The 17,418-nt window shown below is 39.7% G+C and overlaps 1 protein-coding gene across 2 annotated transcripts in view; it reads right to left on the reverse strand.

Moving 5' to 3' along the window:
* The window catches only part of MAMDC2 (MAM domain containing 2), a 171,002-nt gene that overhangs the window by 46,087 nt on the left and 107,497 nt on the right, over window positions 1–17,418 (reverse strand). For both annotated transcript variants that reach the window (XM_079112666.1, XM_079112667.1), the window contains exons 7-9: window positions 17,311–17,404; window positions 10,912–11,055; window positions 7,601–7,866 (exon numbers count right to left, since the gene is read on the reverse strand). In XM_079112666.1, the coding sequence (XP_078968792.1) occupies window positions 7,601–7,866; window positions 10,912–11,055; window positions 17,311–17,404 (504 nt within the window). The remainder of the gene's footprint in view (window positions 1–7,600; window positions 7,867–10,911; window positions 11,056–17,310; window positions 17,405–17,418) is intronic.

The following is a 17,418-nucleotide window of genomic DNA, read 5'->3' on the forward strand; positions in this document are numbered from 1 at the left end:
CCATATCTTTAAGAAAGTCTAGTACTGTTAAAAAAGATTGAACTCCGACCTGATTTTTAGTTTAAAGAATACAGAACTTCATAGAAAATATCAGAGTACAGAATTATCCATGTGCTAAATAAATGTTGTGACCTAGAAAATCATTCTTTAGTCCCTTTCTCTACTCAGCCAAATTTAATAAATGCCAATGATGTGCCAAGTAATATGCCAAGAGCTTTAACTATGCATTTCATTTGATCTTTGCCCAAATCCTACAAAGTAGGTATTGCTAGCATGCCCATTTTACATGTGGAAGAAAAGTGAAGGTTACACAGGTTCATAGGTTACAAGGTTACATACTCAGCCCAAATTATTAAGCCATAAGTGTCAGAGAACCCACAGCCAAGAGTCTTAAGCATTAAACTAACCCTCCAACACACAACTCTCCATCGTCTGTGTTGAACCACCTTGAATTCTAATCCTTCCTTGGAACCAAACTTATTTCTAAAACAGAACAACCAGAGTCAATAATAAAGTCCTATTTTTTTTAAAAAAATAAGTCATTTGAGTTAGAACTGGGTTCCCCTTCTCACCTGATCTTGCACTTTTGACATTAGCCAGAAAAGGACTGGGAGGCATTTAAGCATTGTATAAAAAGCATGAATTCTGGAGTTAAGAAGTCCTGGGGACTTTCTTTCAGCTCTGCCATTTAATAGCTATGTGATATTGAACAAAGTTCTTAATTTTCTGCCTGAGTTTTTCGAATCTGTTAAGAAGGAATGTAATGCTTTCCTTCCTTGGGGAGCTGTGGCATCAAATGGAGTGTTGGAAAGAGTTCAGGAAAAGCCCCCACTGTCGGCAGCTGTGGTAACATTACACCAAATATGTCCATACAGCTGCTTTGCTACAATGGTCTAAGGGAAATTCTTACCATTGCTATCATTCCTTAAATAGAACAATATATAATTTTTGCTAAAGGTTAGACTAAGGAAGGTAGCAAGTAGTCATTAATCTAATGATTCCAGCGTCCTTTAAATGGGCTATGTAAGTACTGACAGGAAGGCAAAGAAACATGCCGAGTGGAAGATCACATGGGAAGGTGCAGTTGAGATAACAGGTGGGTATCAGGAGAGAGGGACATGAAAGGGGAAAGAGACTGAAGGGTCAGACTTCTCAATAGTTCTGCCCATGCTGGCCCTTGCTCTGCATAGCTCTGGGACCACCACTGGAGAAAAGACCATGGTGCTCAGGAAAGAAGGCACTCCTTCTGAGCTGGACCCACATGAACCACATGTGAATGACTTTTAGAATTGGGGTGATGACACAAAGCACAGGTGAAAAGGTACTGCACACAAGAGTGACATGTGTGCTGGGCCTCCAGTGAAGGCATTTCTTTCTAGTAGAACAGATGGGTGACCTTGGACTAGTTTTCATGCATTCTAGGATGCAAAGGCACTAAAAAGAGATACTTTGCTTCTTTTACATTATGTTATGGGAATTATATACAATCACAGAACATGCCTGTGTCCCAAGATGGGCTTGGGGAGCAGTGTTTTCTTCAGCTGCACAGGACCAGGCCTTCCCTAAGCCTGTATAGAGACCTGGACCTCCCAAAGATCCCTGCATAAGGGAGCAGACTGTGGAGCTGTGAGGACCAAAGATCCCTGTACCAAGGAGTAGGCTTTGGAGCTGTCTGCTCTGCCACTTACCAACTTAAGAAAGCTCACTCATTCACTGAGCATGTATGTATCAAAGAAAATGTACTGAGCAGAATTTTTCTGATGATCTACTTTGCACCAGGCCTAGTGCCAGATGTCGTGGGTGCGAGATGAATGAGACTGACAAGGTCCTGGTCCTCAGGAAGATTCTATCTTCAAAAAATGCCAGAGATGGAAAATGAACAAGTAAACAAGATAATTTCGGATTGGGATGACTGCTATGCAGATACATATATTGCTACATATATATTGCTATATTGCTATATATATTGCATATATTGCTATATTGCTACAACACATAAGCAATATGGTGGGGAATAATCTGAGGATGGGGAAAGAAGTTATAGACCATATGGTCAGTAAAGTTCCTTTTTGACAAGAAGCCCTTGGCCTGGCACAGAAGGATGTGAACCAGACTGACTAGAGAATAGCTGGGGAAGGACCATCCCATGTGGAGGAGATGGCAAATGCCAAGGCCATGGCAAAAGAAAGGCTTTGGGATCCAGGGGACAGAGAGAAGACTGTGTGACTGTGTGGACTATGCACCTCTGTGATCACAGGCAGAGTGAGAGAGATGAAGTCAGCAACATAGGCAGAGACCAGATTGTGCAGGGTCCACAGTGATGGATGAAACTTCTATTGCAAAGATCACAGGACAGTTTCATGCAAGGATGTGCCACAGTCTGATTCCTGTTTAAGGAATGAGATTCGGGCTGCTGCATGTGGAGTTTAGGAAAGGACTAGGTGGAAGCAGAAAAACCTTCTGTGAGGATCTCCAAGTAGTTTAGGTAAAATGATGGTGGTTTCGTCTTGGGGGTGGCTGAGGAAATAGAAAGGGGACATATCTGAGATGAATTTTAAAGACTTTGTCTGGAATTAGGAAGAGAGAGCCAAAGAAATAGGAAGAATCATACTATTTGTTGAAACTTATTTTTTTCACCTGTAAATTTGGAATGTGTGGTTGTAGCAGTATGTTTAAGGATCAAACAAGAGACTGCCACTTGGTCCAAAGTAGATACTTAATAAAGAATCAATTTGTCCCTGGTTCTGACCTGGGTTGAACTGAAACTCTCTAGAAGTTCCAGAAAGTTCATTTAGGAATCAGTCGTTATAAATTCCAGCTAGTGCAAAATGTATGCTAAGCTCAATATGCTCAGAAAAATCTCTTAAACTGTCATAGTTTGGAATAAGTTAATGTATGTACTGAGTCACTAAATCATGGAGAACAGCCAATAGAAGCTTCCAGACAACCTGTAACAGCTGGCAAGGATTTGTCCTGTGCTAATTTTGGGTACTCTGTGACTTAACACTCCTTTCTAAATGGCAAGAATATTTGGAGACACGTGTATTGTCTGTGGACAGAAACCATATGTGGGAAACAATCAAATATGACATGGGTTATAGTGTCATATTTCTGGAAAACTTTTATCTCTGAGGCTTTGAAAGGGGTTCTCAGATTAAGTGGTATACATAAAGACCACAGCTCTGACTCTAACTTTCCAGGGTAGGAAGACCATTCACCCATCTGTTGCCACCCAGCTGTGTGGTCATAGGAATGTCCACCCACCTGTGAGGTCACAGGACTGTCTCTCAGCATTCAGGGTGGGGACCTGCGCATGGACCCTTACACATTCATGAATTTGCTTAGGTCTTAAGCCACCAGGAAACCATGACTGGTTGGTGTTGCTTAGCTAAATACAAGTCTAAAACCCATAGTCTTTCTTTTTCTTTCCTTTCCTGCTTTATCATGGTTAGTCATTTAGAGCAACAGTTCTCGATATTGAATTGCATGTAACAATCAACTGAAGGCACTTAATAAAATACTGATTCCCAGACCCTGACTCAAGTGATTCTCTCCCCCGACTTGTTAGCCTTCTTTGGAAAGTGCTCAGCTGAAGGGTGCTGCCTTGTCCAAGATAATGCCATTTCCCTGCAGTAGCCAGCATCTAATGACTGATGGATGCATGACACTGAAGTTAGGATTGCTCGACTGGGGACAGCTTGGACAGGCAATAGCAGCTTCAGAATTGCTGTAGACCAGCTGAGCCCTCCACTGAGAAATACCAAGTCTCCCCTGCCTAGTCCTGCTTCTTTCCTTTCCCTTCCTTCTGTAGTGATTCCCGGAAGATGCCCTCACAGACTTCCTGCATGCTAATCGCCATCTCTGTGTTTGCTTTCCTTCATTTGCGATTAAAACTTGGGCATCAGCACTTTAAGAGCTCCCCAGGGGATTTTAGTGAGTGTCAACAAGCCCTGCTCAAAAGCCAGAATGTGGCAGTCAACAAATAGCCATTGAGCATCAACTGTATTCAAGGACTCTGCTAGATTTTGGGTTCCAGATGGGAAAATAGAAAGAGAGTAAGAAAGCTGATTTATGATCACAAAGCTAGAAAGTGGTAGAATTAGGATCTGAAATCAGAGACACTGTATCTATGATTTCTTTAGGAGGATGAAGGAGAAGTACAGGGTGCCCAGGAAACTCTTATCTATTCCAGGGAGTGGTATCAGAGAAAAATTCTCTGAGGCATTGAGATTTGAGGTTTAAGCTGAGATATAAATAAGAAGAGTCCAGGCAGAGGCAACAGTGTATGCAATGACCCAACCCAGAGAAAGCAGAGTGTGTTCTAAAAACTGATTGTTCAGGGTGATTGAATGCAAAGTGCAAGGCTTCAGAGATAGAGAGTTTGGAGTTAGAGAGGTGCAAACTCAGGAAGAAAAATCAAGAAGAGAAAAACAAGAAGTGAAATTGGAGTTTGAGTTCAGCAGTAGGGAATAGGGATGGAAACTGAATTTTTATTTTATCTCTTGTCTTAAATAGTTTTTGTATGTTCATTTCCACATGTGTATGTTGCATCAGTAAGTGGACATTAGTTTCCTCCTGACTTAATACATTCTTTTATCATGGACAAGTCTCACTCTTTATCAGGGATCTGCAAAGAACTACAAGCACCTTCAGACATGTATCTAGAGTTTTGTGGTATTGGATTGTATCCTGTCCTCATCTGTGTGGAGCTGAATCAATGATCCGTTCCTTCCCAGGATTGTTAGAACTTCCCTGCCTCACTGAGTCGGGATACATCACTCCTATGTCTCTAGGGAGGAACTGTGCTGTTGCTGGGAGACTTAGTGAGCAGACTCCAGAGAACAAAAGGACAAATTTTTTGGACATCCTTATCTGCTGGGAGGTTTGCAATTTCAATTCAGTGGGAGTTAGGAAAGAGCAGGGACTCATTGTAAGGGAATGGGCAGATTCATAAACAATTCAAGCATTTGCAAATAGAGGGAAGAAGGGGAGTAGTAGTGTGATGAGGAGGAGTTAGAATCCAGTAACCTAACCTTACAAACATCAGCTCAGCTGGGTCTCTAGTTGTCATTATTTTTTTATAATATTGTTTACTAGTGCATTATAATTATTCGTTATCATTATTTTGCTAATAATTATCAGACCTACTCCTCTATCTTTCTGTGCAGTTCTTTCATGGGACAGTGACAGCTGCATTATAGTTAGTTGCTTACTTATCTTACTCTTCTATTATCTATGATCTCATTCTCAAGGGTAGGATCTGAACTTCATTCATCTTTATATCCCTTGCACTGAGCATTTACCCAACACATGCCACCTGAATAGAGAAATAAATAAGTGAATGGATAGATGAATGAATACCTGAAAACCAAATAAATTCATAAAACACTTATTACATCTGTCTTAAAAAAAACATCAAAACAGAGTACGTGTTATCGTTTGGATATGAGGTATTCCCCCAAAGCTTCTGTGTTAATGCAGGAATATTCAGAGGTAAAGTGGTTGGATTGTGAGAGCTATAACCTAATCCATTCTAGTTTGAGTGACAGGGTGGTGACTGTAGGCAGGCAGTGTGGCTGGAGGAGGTGGATCACAGGGGGCTAGCCCTGGAGGGCTTGTTTTTCCTGAGGGGGCCTTCTCTCTCTCTCTCTCTCTGTCTCCCTGTCTCCCTTTGTCTTTCTCTCTCTGTCTGTCTGTCTCTCTCTCTTTCCCCTTCCTTCCTGACCCTGCCATGAGCTGAACAGCTTTCTTCTGTTGGGCCCTTCCCCCACAATGTGCTGCCTCACCTTGGGTCCACAGAAAAAGTCACCCATCTATGAATTAAGACTCTAAATCCATGAGCCCCCAATAAACTTTCCCTCCTCTAAATTATTCTTATCAGGTTTTTGGTCACAGCAATGTGAAAGCTGACTAAAACAGTGTGGAATATAAAAAAATTCCATCCTTCCTGGTGCATCCCTAATTGTGTGAATCTGGCACATGCCTGCTCACATACATGTGTGCATGTGTACGTGTTGCCATAACTACCTGAAAGAGTTAAATAATTGGTAGTGGGAAAGCAAATTAAGTCTTTGGAATCCCTCTGAGATGCAGAGAAGCATGGACTTCTCCAGGGCTAATAGATCAAAGAGGAAGTTCAGTAATGCTGCAAATGTCAGATGATACTTCCTGTTCAGAACATATTTGGAATTGTCTAGGCAATAAGCTTAATAAGCATAAGCCTCAGTTACAAATAATAACTACACCAAAAACACCAATTTGCTTCCTCTTTGGCCTGGAGAGCTGAGCTGAATATTTCAGTTTAATCAGGTTATCATATGATGATAATAAGCGGGGGATACCTATAGCAATATTACTTATTTAATTAGCACAAAATAATAACAAGCAGTGCCTGTGAGATTGAGGCCAAAACTTGTATGCTTCTATTCTGGTATTATAAATTGGTTCAGCCCTTTAGAAATCAGTAGGCCACAGAACCTGCCACACCATTCTTGTCTAGCAAAGGAAAAGAATTTTGCAGAGATTTTTAAAGATCTGATTAATCATTGTAGAGATTTAATCATGCCCTTATGGATGTTCCAATGGACAAAAAGTAACCAAGCAACATTATAGCAGGAATGATGTACAACATTTCTTTAATAAGAAGTTCTAGATGGATACAGCTATGATTCTATTCTTGGTGGTTGGAACTAAGAGAAATTCAGGCTATGAAGGTTTGTAAAGAAGGTTCTCCTACTTTCCCAGGTTTGAAGCTTTTCTTGAGGAGCCTGGACTTAGAACATTTCCTGGACAATGAATGTAATCAGCTGATTTATCCATTCATTCAAAAATATTTATCGAGTTCTATTGTGCAAATCATGTTGGAGGAAAGGACCTTTTTTCATGTTTCTTTGGGCCCCTATCTTGCATAGAGAGGATACTCAAGAAATATTTCTTGATTGATTGACAGGCTGAAACAAAATGGATCTTTCTGCACTAGTTTCATATCTGTGTTGTAGTTGACAGAATTTATTGTATCTGTGAAATTTTCTTAAGTTTATGAGTTGGTAAGCCTAGGAGATTATGGCTTTCTTTGGCATTTCCCCAGCAATAAAGGTATTTTTATATTCTTGTTGCTGTTAGAATCAGCTGCTGAGGAATCCCTCATGACAATTCTCTGACCGGTGCAGGGTTGAATCTATACTTTGAGCACACATCCTGTTCTCATCCTGTGTGCAGCTAGAGCCTTAGGTTGTTAATCTTAAGGCCTTAACACTGGACAAGGCTCAGTTATTTCATCTTTTTAAAAAAATTCTAGCATTCTCGTGTGTGTGTAGAGAGAGAGAGATTTCATACACTATAGTCTCAGGATGATCTACAGGGGATCTTGAGAGAAAAATAAGCAAACTCCCTAGATAGTCATGATTTGGAGACCCAGAAATTGAAAAAGAACTGAAGGATTAACTTGTACATGGCTGGGGGTAGTGTGTGGGGGAAGGGCTGTCAGTCGAAATATAAGGAACATAACACATTACCATTGAACAGTGACTAAACAGGAATTCACCAGCCCAGTCCAACCACTGCAAATGGATGGACAAAGGATATATTGATTCTACTGTACCTTGGTAGGCATGGGCTTCTTAAAGGTGATCTCAGCTTGCATCCAAACACCCCTTGGGGACTCAAGCACAGACCAGATCTTCTCTTGGACCACGTGATTTTCTTCAAAGATATAAACTGCTAGGGTGTCACTCATTTTTAAAAACCCATAGATGGCATAATGAAAACGTAGGCAATACTGCAAGTTTCCAGGTAGGGAGGGACCATAGAGCCTTCCAATGTAGCCAGGTTGAGAAGTAAACTTTGTATTGGCCAGCAAGTAATACCCTGTCAACAAGACGAAGCGTTTAGTGCAACAGCAATGCAAAATAATCTACCCCAGGTTATCAAGTGGGAAATTTGGCTAAAGGGAGTGAGACTTACCAGCAGAAACTATTCCCATAGGCTACAAATGAAAGAAGCAATTTTTAAGTGATAGAAAACATCCATGTGCTTCTATTGCAAATAAACCTTCTGCAATCCTAGGTAATGCACGTGAACTAGTATAGATTTCCTCCTTCATAGGACCAGATTCTAGTCATCAATTAAGAAGTATACTTCTCACAAAATGAAAGGCATAAAATCAGCTTAGGGCTGAGAGTTGCCTGTGTGAATAGGCTAACAGAGGGGTCATAGTGAATGGAAGGCCCAGAGTTTACTTTTCCTTCCTATCTTTGCAGTGACCAGTAGGGATGAAGGGATGACTATTTGGTCTGACAGTTTTTGTGGGATTTGTGTGTCTGGATAGACCCTACTCCTCTCTTGATCATATTTAGACCTGTCCCTAGAGAACAGGTTTTTAATCAGATGGTGCTGAAGATCTATGTTCTTTTCTTATTTCTTCTAAATAACAATAAAGAAGAACAGGAATCTCTCCCTCCACTTTCCTACCACCTATGAGGTAGGTCAACTTAAAATAGATCCATGAATTCTAGAAAGCCAGGGCAGAAAAGAAAAAAATGACACCTTAGTTTTTATTCCCTTTTCTCTCTTCCCCTTGTCATTTTTTTTCTTTTCTTTCTGGGCACCTCAGTATTTCCTCCACAGTTTAGTTCTAACCAGTTATTTAACTCATCCTTTGTAAGATGAGGGAGAGACACCAAAGCTCACTCTCTCCACACACTTAAAGTCTATGTGAGTGCACAGTGATAAAGAGACTGCTCGCAACTCAGGAAGACAAACTTCCTCAGAAACCAGCGCTGTGGCACCTGGGTCTTAACCGGCTGCCAGAGCTATGAGACAATGTATTTCTGTTGTTTAAACAGCCCTACCTGTGGTACTTTGTTATGGCAGCCAGAGCAGAATAATATGGTGGCCACACAAGAGCCAGGACAACCTTTTGGAATCCTAAATTTAATCCTTATCTTCTCTGATTAAAATCTTTCAATGGCTTCTCATTTTCTTTATGAGAAATCCCCAGCACTTACTCTGGTCTGCCACATCCATAACCTATCTCGCTAAATACCTTCATTTTCCTCCACTCTCTTGGCCACTCTCCCATGGTACAGTAGTGTTGACCTTCTTCCTATCTGTTGGTGTGACCAGCTATTTTCAAAGCCTTTACAGATGCTTCTTCTCTGCTTGGTCTCTCACACTCTTTTCAGCTAAGGCAACTTCCCTCAGAGAAACCTTCCCTGAATCCCCAAACCCAGGTTCCCCCCGGGATTCTCCCTCATATCTCAATGAAGGGGATCAGAACGTGTTGCTGCCAAATGGGCCTCTTTGGCATGCTGATTATTTTGAGCTGAAGATACTTGACGAACAGCAAAAGCAGAAAGGGCTCTCTGCCCTACCTCATTCTACCTAAAAGTATGTCGTAAAACTTCCCATGAACAAGGTGTCCTCCCAGCCCCTTGTTCCTGGAAGGGAAGAATATTCCAATCACCAGGAACTGGGAGTCAACATTAAATAGTGGGTCTGTACAAACAAACGTACTAAAATAACCCTTATCTTCCATTACTTTCCTCCATCTATTTCCTAGTCACTTTCCCCTAATTTAGCATCCCTGGAAGCTTCAACCCTTTTCCTTTGTCTTGTCATTCCCACACAGTTTTATCACTCTTTGTTAAAATTGATATATAAGCTCTCAGGCCTATGTGCTTCTTTAATTCAATTAAGTCAATGAAGACTTCCATGTACATGTAAACATACTAAATATAATGTTAATGTTTTTCTCCTGTTAATCTGTCTTGTCAGTTTAATTCTCAGCTTCAGACACAGAAACTAAAAAATTTCCTCCCCGACAAGCATATTTGGGTCTAACATTTGGCTCACTCATTGAAATGATTGTCATCCAGCAGTAGTGGGATTTATATTTGACTCATTCATTACTGTATGTTCTGGGCATTAGTCTGATCAGGTCAGAATAGGTTTTGTAGGACCTGCATTTCCATAAAATTGGGCAATCTCTAAGAAAAGAATAATATCAAATTATGGGTTCAGTGTTGTCATGGCTCCTTCCAAGCCATTTCTCAGGGCCTGTGTAAAGGAGGGGCCCTGAAACTTCAGCTTCATTGGCTTTATGGTAAATTCACCAAGATATGAGTACCTGTTGAATAAATGAATGTGACAGTAAGTGCCTTGAGATGCTCTTCCTATCAGTCTCCTCTGGGGGGGAATCCACAAAGGATGTCATTAAAGTAATATGAATCCATATACAAGGTGCTCACAATTGTTTCTAAGAGCTTCTCATAGATATACTCATTGTTCAATGGCATCTTTTCTCCCTGCGATATATTTTTTACACATAAAATAAAATATATCACATGGAATTACCATTTTTAACAATTTTAAAGTGCACAATTCAGCATCTTCACAATGCTGTACAACCATCACAGCTATCTTGTTCCAGAACATTTTCATCGGCCCCAAAGAAAACCCATTAAACAGTCACTCCTTAGTTCCTCCCCCTCCAGTTGCTGGCAATCACTCATCTGCTTCCTGTCTCTATGTATCTCTTCTGGAGAATTCATATAAACAGAATCCAATAAATTTGAAAAAGTATTTCATCTAAAGTGAACAGAAAAGTAATTTTCAAAGGCTTGGCTGTTTAATTAATAGGCAGATACCTTTGCTTGTAGAGCCAACTTGAATTACAATTTTAAAAAATGGTCAAACACAACATTATTGTCTTCACTTCCTCAGGGGTGCCTGCCTATTCACTTGCTTCTTTCTTTCTTTCCTTCTTTTTTCCTTCCCTCCTTCCTTCCTTTCTTTCATTCATTCTTTCTTTCTTCTGTTTTTGCAGTTGAATTCTTCATAGGTGAGGCATAGGAATGGCCAAGGATGCGTGAATACCACCCTAAAGATGTCCTATGGAGACTCCCGACTTACCAAAGCCTGTAGTGTGGTCTCCAGCCCGATACATGTTTGGCTTTACTTTCACTCGGGTCCAACCTGGACCTTCTTTATCTTGGTAAAAGTTGCAGAGATCTTCCTCAAAATTACAGCTTGCTTCCACAGCACTGAAAGGAAGCTCTGAGTAAACGAGAACCAAAGTTATAGTCAAGTCTAACGTCCTCAAAGGACTACATCAATGACTGACAGACATGGTTACAGTTCTGCCAGGGGAGACTGTGGAGGTAAAACACAACAAAATATTTTCACTCGAGTGGCAGGCTGACAGGTTAGCATTAAACCAATGTTTCAACATGACAGGAGAATTGTTCTTTTCCTCTCTACAGCGAGGGGAGGCAGGAGTCCTGTTCACATTCTCTTAAAAATAAGTCAGTACCAGATTTCAAAAGGAATTTCCTCTTGGGATGTAAAGATTCAGAGCATTTGTTACATACTTGACAACTCAAAATTCACTCAAAGTTTAAACAAAGTAAGAGAAAAGGAACAGATTTTAAGAGACTCTTAATTTTTCTGTAAGACATTATTTTGAAAATAATATTTTCCAGAAACAATTATCCTTGATGAGTCTCTGTCAGAAGTATGGCCCCAATCTGTTTATAATTGGTATTAGTAGTAGGAGCTGATCTGCTTGGAGAAAATCAGCACTCAGTGTAAACCATGCAATTCAAAGTCACACCATTTTATTTTTTCCAGTAGTAGGAATGGGGACCAGGAATGCTGTATATCTCCAGCATCTTTTTATTTTTTATTTTGAGGCTGGTTTTGCTAAGTTGCCCAGGCTGGCCTTGAACTTGCCATCCTCTTGCCTTGGCCTCCTGAATAGCTGGGATTACAGGTGTGCACCACCACACCTAGCACAAAAGTTGCACCAGTTCTAACAGGGGGCTGCTCTTGTTCTAGCTTTGCTGAGTTCTGGTATCATTTATCCTGGTTTATAAGTATCACCACAGTTCAGATTGCCTAGAGGGAATGGAACACAAAAGATATTTACACTTTTGAGAATAACTTCTAGTCCTATTAACAAGTGACTCATAAACCTCACTGCATTGTAGACTGCCCTCTGGATCCAGAGGGGATGTGATTGTAGCAGTTTGGGACACGTTTAGTTTAGTCAAATGTGATCCTGGTCTGCACACTGGTAAACACTGGTAGAACATTCTGGGACCAGGGAGCGAGGATGCTGTTTTGTATAACTGGGTAATCATCTTGGAAGATGTTTGGATTCTACCTGAGAGCTGGTGGCCCAGGAAGCTGTTTAGGAACAAAGATTCACTTGATCTCAATTTGTCAATTTTCAAAGAAAGAAAACTTTCGGGTGTGTTTCGGAACTGGTCCAGATTATAGAGGGAGGAAGAAGCATGACACCAAATGCAAGCAGAGATCCAAGATTCAATCCTGACCCAGGGAAGTATATAGGTATAAAGGACTTTATTGGAACAATTGGAGAAATCAGCGTATGAACTGTAAGTTAGTTATGTCAGCTTTAAACTTCCCAAACTTTGTAATTATGTTTAGTTCTGTTGCATAATATGTTTGGTTTTAGAAATATACAGTGAAGTATTTAGTATAGTGGCTCGATGTTTGCAACCTACTCTTAAATGGTTGATGAAGCAGACAAGGCAAAATGTTAATAATTTGTAGACTCAGGGGAAGGGTATATGATAGTTCTCTTGAATATTTGTGCAGATTTTGTTTGAGTTTGAAATGATAGAAAAATAGAGTCTCAAAAACACAAAATAAAAAAATAAGTGACTAACAACACATTACAAAAATGAATAGGAGAAAACGTTCCTGTGTAACTGGAACCTGATACTATCTGAGGTCATACTTGCTAGGGACAAACTCTGATAAACCAGACAGAAGAAAAGGAGAGAAAGAGAATTCTCAATGCAAGGAGGGTGGATTAGTCCCCACCCTGCTCTGCCTGATTCTATCAGCACCAGGTTATATTTTTAAGCCCTGAAGATAAAGTCTGTGAAAAATGACTGTGATGTCATATAAACAAAGATCCTTCACTATTCTTCCATGGAGATTTGAGACCACAGGAAATCTCATGATGGTCTTAATCTTAGTCAATCTTCTGCTACTTAGTAAAGAAAAAAACAGTTGAAAATCCAAAATCTACAGATGGCCATCAAGCTCAGGAAATGGTGTGGTATTCCCAAATACCCATGCACGAAGTAAAATTTTTCATCAAGAATGAATCTTAAAGCAGCACCTTTGGGTGGCTGCAAGAAAATCTTACCTCTTTTCTTAGGTGTGTAGGAAGAGTGAGAGGTAATAGTGAACTTGAAAGTTTATGGCAGTTTTTATTTCTAATCACCAAAGCATGAAAGCAACTAAGATGTCTTTCAGTAGGTGAGCAGACACAAATTGAGGCATATCAAAAAAATGGAGCATTATTCAGTGCTGAGAAGAAATGAGCTACTGAGCCATGAAAAGACATAGAGGGAAATTAAATGTTTATTACTAAGTGAAGGAAACCAATATGACATGACTAAATAAGTTCATCTATATGGCATTCTGGAAAAAAGCAAAACTATGGAGACAGTAAAAAGATCAGCATTTGCCGTGCAGGGATATTCTGTATGACACTCTAATAGGGAATATATGTTATTATAGATCTGACCAAACCCTTAAAATATACAATACCAAGAGTGAACCTTAATGTAAACTATGGAATTGGTTGACATTGATATTTATTGGGGGAGGGGTATGTGAAAAATCTGTACTTTCTGCTTAATTTTTCTGTGAACTTAAAAGTACACTAAAAATAAAGTCTATTAAAAAATAAAACAAAATAAAACATGAAAATAAGCAAGGATCACTTCTCTCCATGGCGATGAACTGAGTCACCATGGGTGATTATACTGAGTTTTCTCACAGTGTGATTATATTGTTGTTACTAAATACCCAGTCTTAGCAATGGACCTGTCTGTGGTCTGATAAAAACACCATCTCCAAAGTGTAACTTAAATGCTAAATCTTTTTCACCTAGAATGCTCATTTGCCCTCAGACAGTATCAGATTGCTGAAGATGGGGCCAGAGGGATTGTTTGTGACCCACAGTGAGTGGGCTGGAGATCGGGGGTAGAGGCCAAGGCTTTGCTTCGAGCTTGTTTGTGGGTCAAGTGGTAATCACAAACTGAGCTACTGGGGAGTGTTAACAACATATTTGAAGCACAGGAAGGAATCAGAGGCAGATGGAAGCCCTTGAGCATCAGTTGATGATCAAGAAAAAACATATAAAGCCTCATGAAGCAAGTTACTAAAAAACATCATCATGTAACTTTTAATTGCTTGCTTTCTGACATTTGAACTTCTTGGAAGTAAGAGGCTTTGAAGATAATCTAATTATCTGGAACGTGTTACAATTTGAAAAGACTAGTTGGGGGGTGCTTCCCATCCTTCCCTCTGCCCCATGGAGTTCATGGAGACCAACTCATCATCAGTTCTATAAATCTAAGAGGCTCATCAGCCATTGTGGTACTAAAAGAAAGACTATATATAGTGTGCTCTGAAGGCTGCTAAATTTGCAGGGTAGCTTTATTTAAAATGAGCCAGGTCCCAAAGCAGGTGGACACAACCCAAAGCTGGTTTGGGGAAGAGTGAGTGGGACCTGGCACCAAGCTGGGGAACCATGATGACATGGGGCTGGGTCACTGATTAGGCAGAGAAGATTCAGGGAGTCAGGTAGTGATCCTCTGAGGGGACATCAGTGAGTGTCAGGACTCTCCCAGTCCTTCACATGGGGATGGGGTAGACCAAGCTCAGAGAGGAGGTTGGACCTGCATATGACAGAGCAGGGTGGCTATCAGTTTGGGATTGAGCATCCAGGCAGGATTTCTAAAAGTGAACAGGATTGCTTGGGAGACATTCAAAAACTTCTAGACCAAAAGGAAAGATTATTTTTTAGAGGGTGAGCTCCAGGTCAAGGGAATTTGTGAGTTGTTCTAATTCAAAGTGTGGAGGCAGTCTCACAGTTTTTTGGAAGAGTCCTGGGGGGTTACATGACATTAGTGTAAAACATCTGTGACTATGTGATGCATCTCAGGTCCGTATTAACTTTAAAGTCAGCTAGATAGTGGCAATGTGATCTTTCACATGTTGAAATAATTCCTGTCTCAGACTACCAGGGAGATGAGGTAAGAAAACCCCAGATTCAGCTGGGGAAAGGAAAGACAAGAAGTCTGGAGCTCAAGATAAAGAAAAAAAGTTGGCACCTGTTATAAAACAGAAGGGCATAAACTATTTGTGAAATGCAAGATGAAGCATGAAAGTCAAAGTGTTTAGCTTCTAGAGACTGGGAGTCGGCCCCACAGCTGCTCCATGAAGCATACAGTGGTGCGGTTAACAAACACACTGTGCCTGTTGTTGGTTTTCTTTCACTTCAGTCTGACTCCCTGTTCTTCAGAAAAGGGATGGGTATATTTTGAAAATTAAATTAATAATATTGCCTCATGACCACCTTTATGCTATGGCCTTAACAGACATTGACACATAAATCTTCCCATCTACTCTAGGAAACAGATTCTTTCATCCTTGCACCATAGCTGTGGAAATGAAGTCTCAAAGAGGTTAAATGCCATGACCAACATCACATAGATTATAAGTGGCAGAAAAGGGATGTGAATCCAAATTCCTGGTTCTGAAACGAAACACTGTGATGATGTAATTAAATCCCTTTGAAACCAAGGTGATGTGGTGGGAAGTTCTGAAGACCAATATGGAATCCCCATCAACCTAATGGCATAAAAATGAATACAGAGGGGGTTCCTGCAGGGAAGATGTTTCTATGTGGGCTGTGTTTTACAGACTGAGGGTCTACCAGATTTCTTAAATGGGCTGCCTTTTGCTGAAATTTTTCTTTCTCTTTCACTAGTCAGACCAGCAGTGTAGTAGGCAAGAACTTACACATATTCTGAATCTTTTTAAAAAGAAGAACATTTATTAAGGTCCATCCTACGACCTCTCAGCTACTTCTTCACCCTACCCTCTATCCAGTGCAGATGTTGAATAAATATTTCTTCTCTCATATATGTAACATGGAAATATAAAATTCAATGTAACTGTCTAATCACAGAGAAGAGAAACATCCTAAAAATAATGATAAAGAGATTGTGAAATTACTATTAGCATAATTAAAATATTAGCTGGTAGAATTAGGAAGCCATCAATATTAGAGAAGTGAAACAGTTTTGGCTTCTGTGTTTTTGTCAAACTAAGAGACTCTTTATTATTTGGATTAAATCACTTAGAATATGTAAAACAGGGGTTGGGTGTGTTGCTCAGTGGCAGAATGCTTATGTGAGGACCCTGGGTTTGATGTGTAGCACACACACCCTAAAAAATTGATAAAAACATGTAAATCTATACTGGTTCTGTTTCCTTACTTTTTAAAAAAAATAGAATTAGAAAAAAATTAGTTTAAGCAAATTAGATTTCTAATTTGGAGATAATAATTTAGCCCGAATAGAAAATATGATTTTTCTTGGTCTCCTTGATAGTAGAATAAATCTAAAACCTTATTAAACTAAAGAGTAACTCTCTCTTAGGTGGAAGTCAGGTTCAAAAGTTATTTCCCATGCTCCAAACCCAGAATGAGTACTCATTAATAAGATGGGTGATCAGAGTGTCTCCCTGGGTCTCTCCAGGAAACAAATTTGCTAAATGGTAAGGTCAATTGCATTGATCTAGGTTATCATAAAATATCATCATCTTTCTTATTCTAAAACATTTATTTTATAATTCACTTTGAATCAATTTGCTTATCTCTTTTCTCAGGAAGTAAAAAATGTTCTCTCCAAAGGCCAAAGTTATGACACTGCAAAATTTTTCCATGATAAAATTATCAAGGATTCATTTGGAAAGAGGAAGTAAGTAAATTAGGAGCAAATCATATTTAGTCAAAACTATCACAGAGATATCTGTCAACACTAACATCCTTAGACATAGGGATGTAACTCTTGGATAGTTAAAGTTGGAAAGAGTTTTTATAATTCTATTTGGTAGACTGTGCAAGTATTTTTTCTATATCCTCAGTCACCCATTTATGGGTCCAAGATATCCTTTAAAGAGAAAGATGAGTTGGAGTAAATTCATATTATTTAATTTTCCTTTCCTAGAAGGCAGGGGAGATGAAAATGCCTTAATATATAACTGGCCTATGACTTCAGAAAAATTAGAGTCACTCTGTGAGGAGAAAAAGAGGGTAATAGTCCTCCCCAAATTATTTTTTGGTTAATTAATTTTAAAAAAAAGGATGAGAGAAGAGAAAAGATGAGGAAATGAAAGGCAATTTGAAGCAAGGTCTGACCAGGCATCTATTGGGAAAAGAATTCCAAATGGGAGAAAGAAGAAAAAGAGAATACTCACTTGTCTGATTTTGGCAGTGAACAGGAGAGAAAGAAATATCATCCAGGGCAACATATCCTCCTTTGGGACCATTGAAAGCAACTTCAAAGATAACCTGGGAAGGAAAAT

The sequence above is a fragment of the Sciurus vulgaris genome, assembly GCF_902686455.1.
Source record: "Sciurus vulgaris genome assembly, chromosome: 15".
NCBI lineage: Eukaryota > Metazoa > Chordata > Mammalia > Rodentia > Sciuridae > Sciurus > Sciurus vulgaris.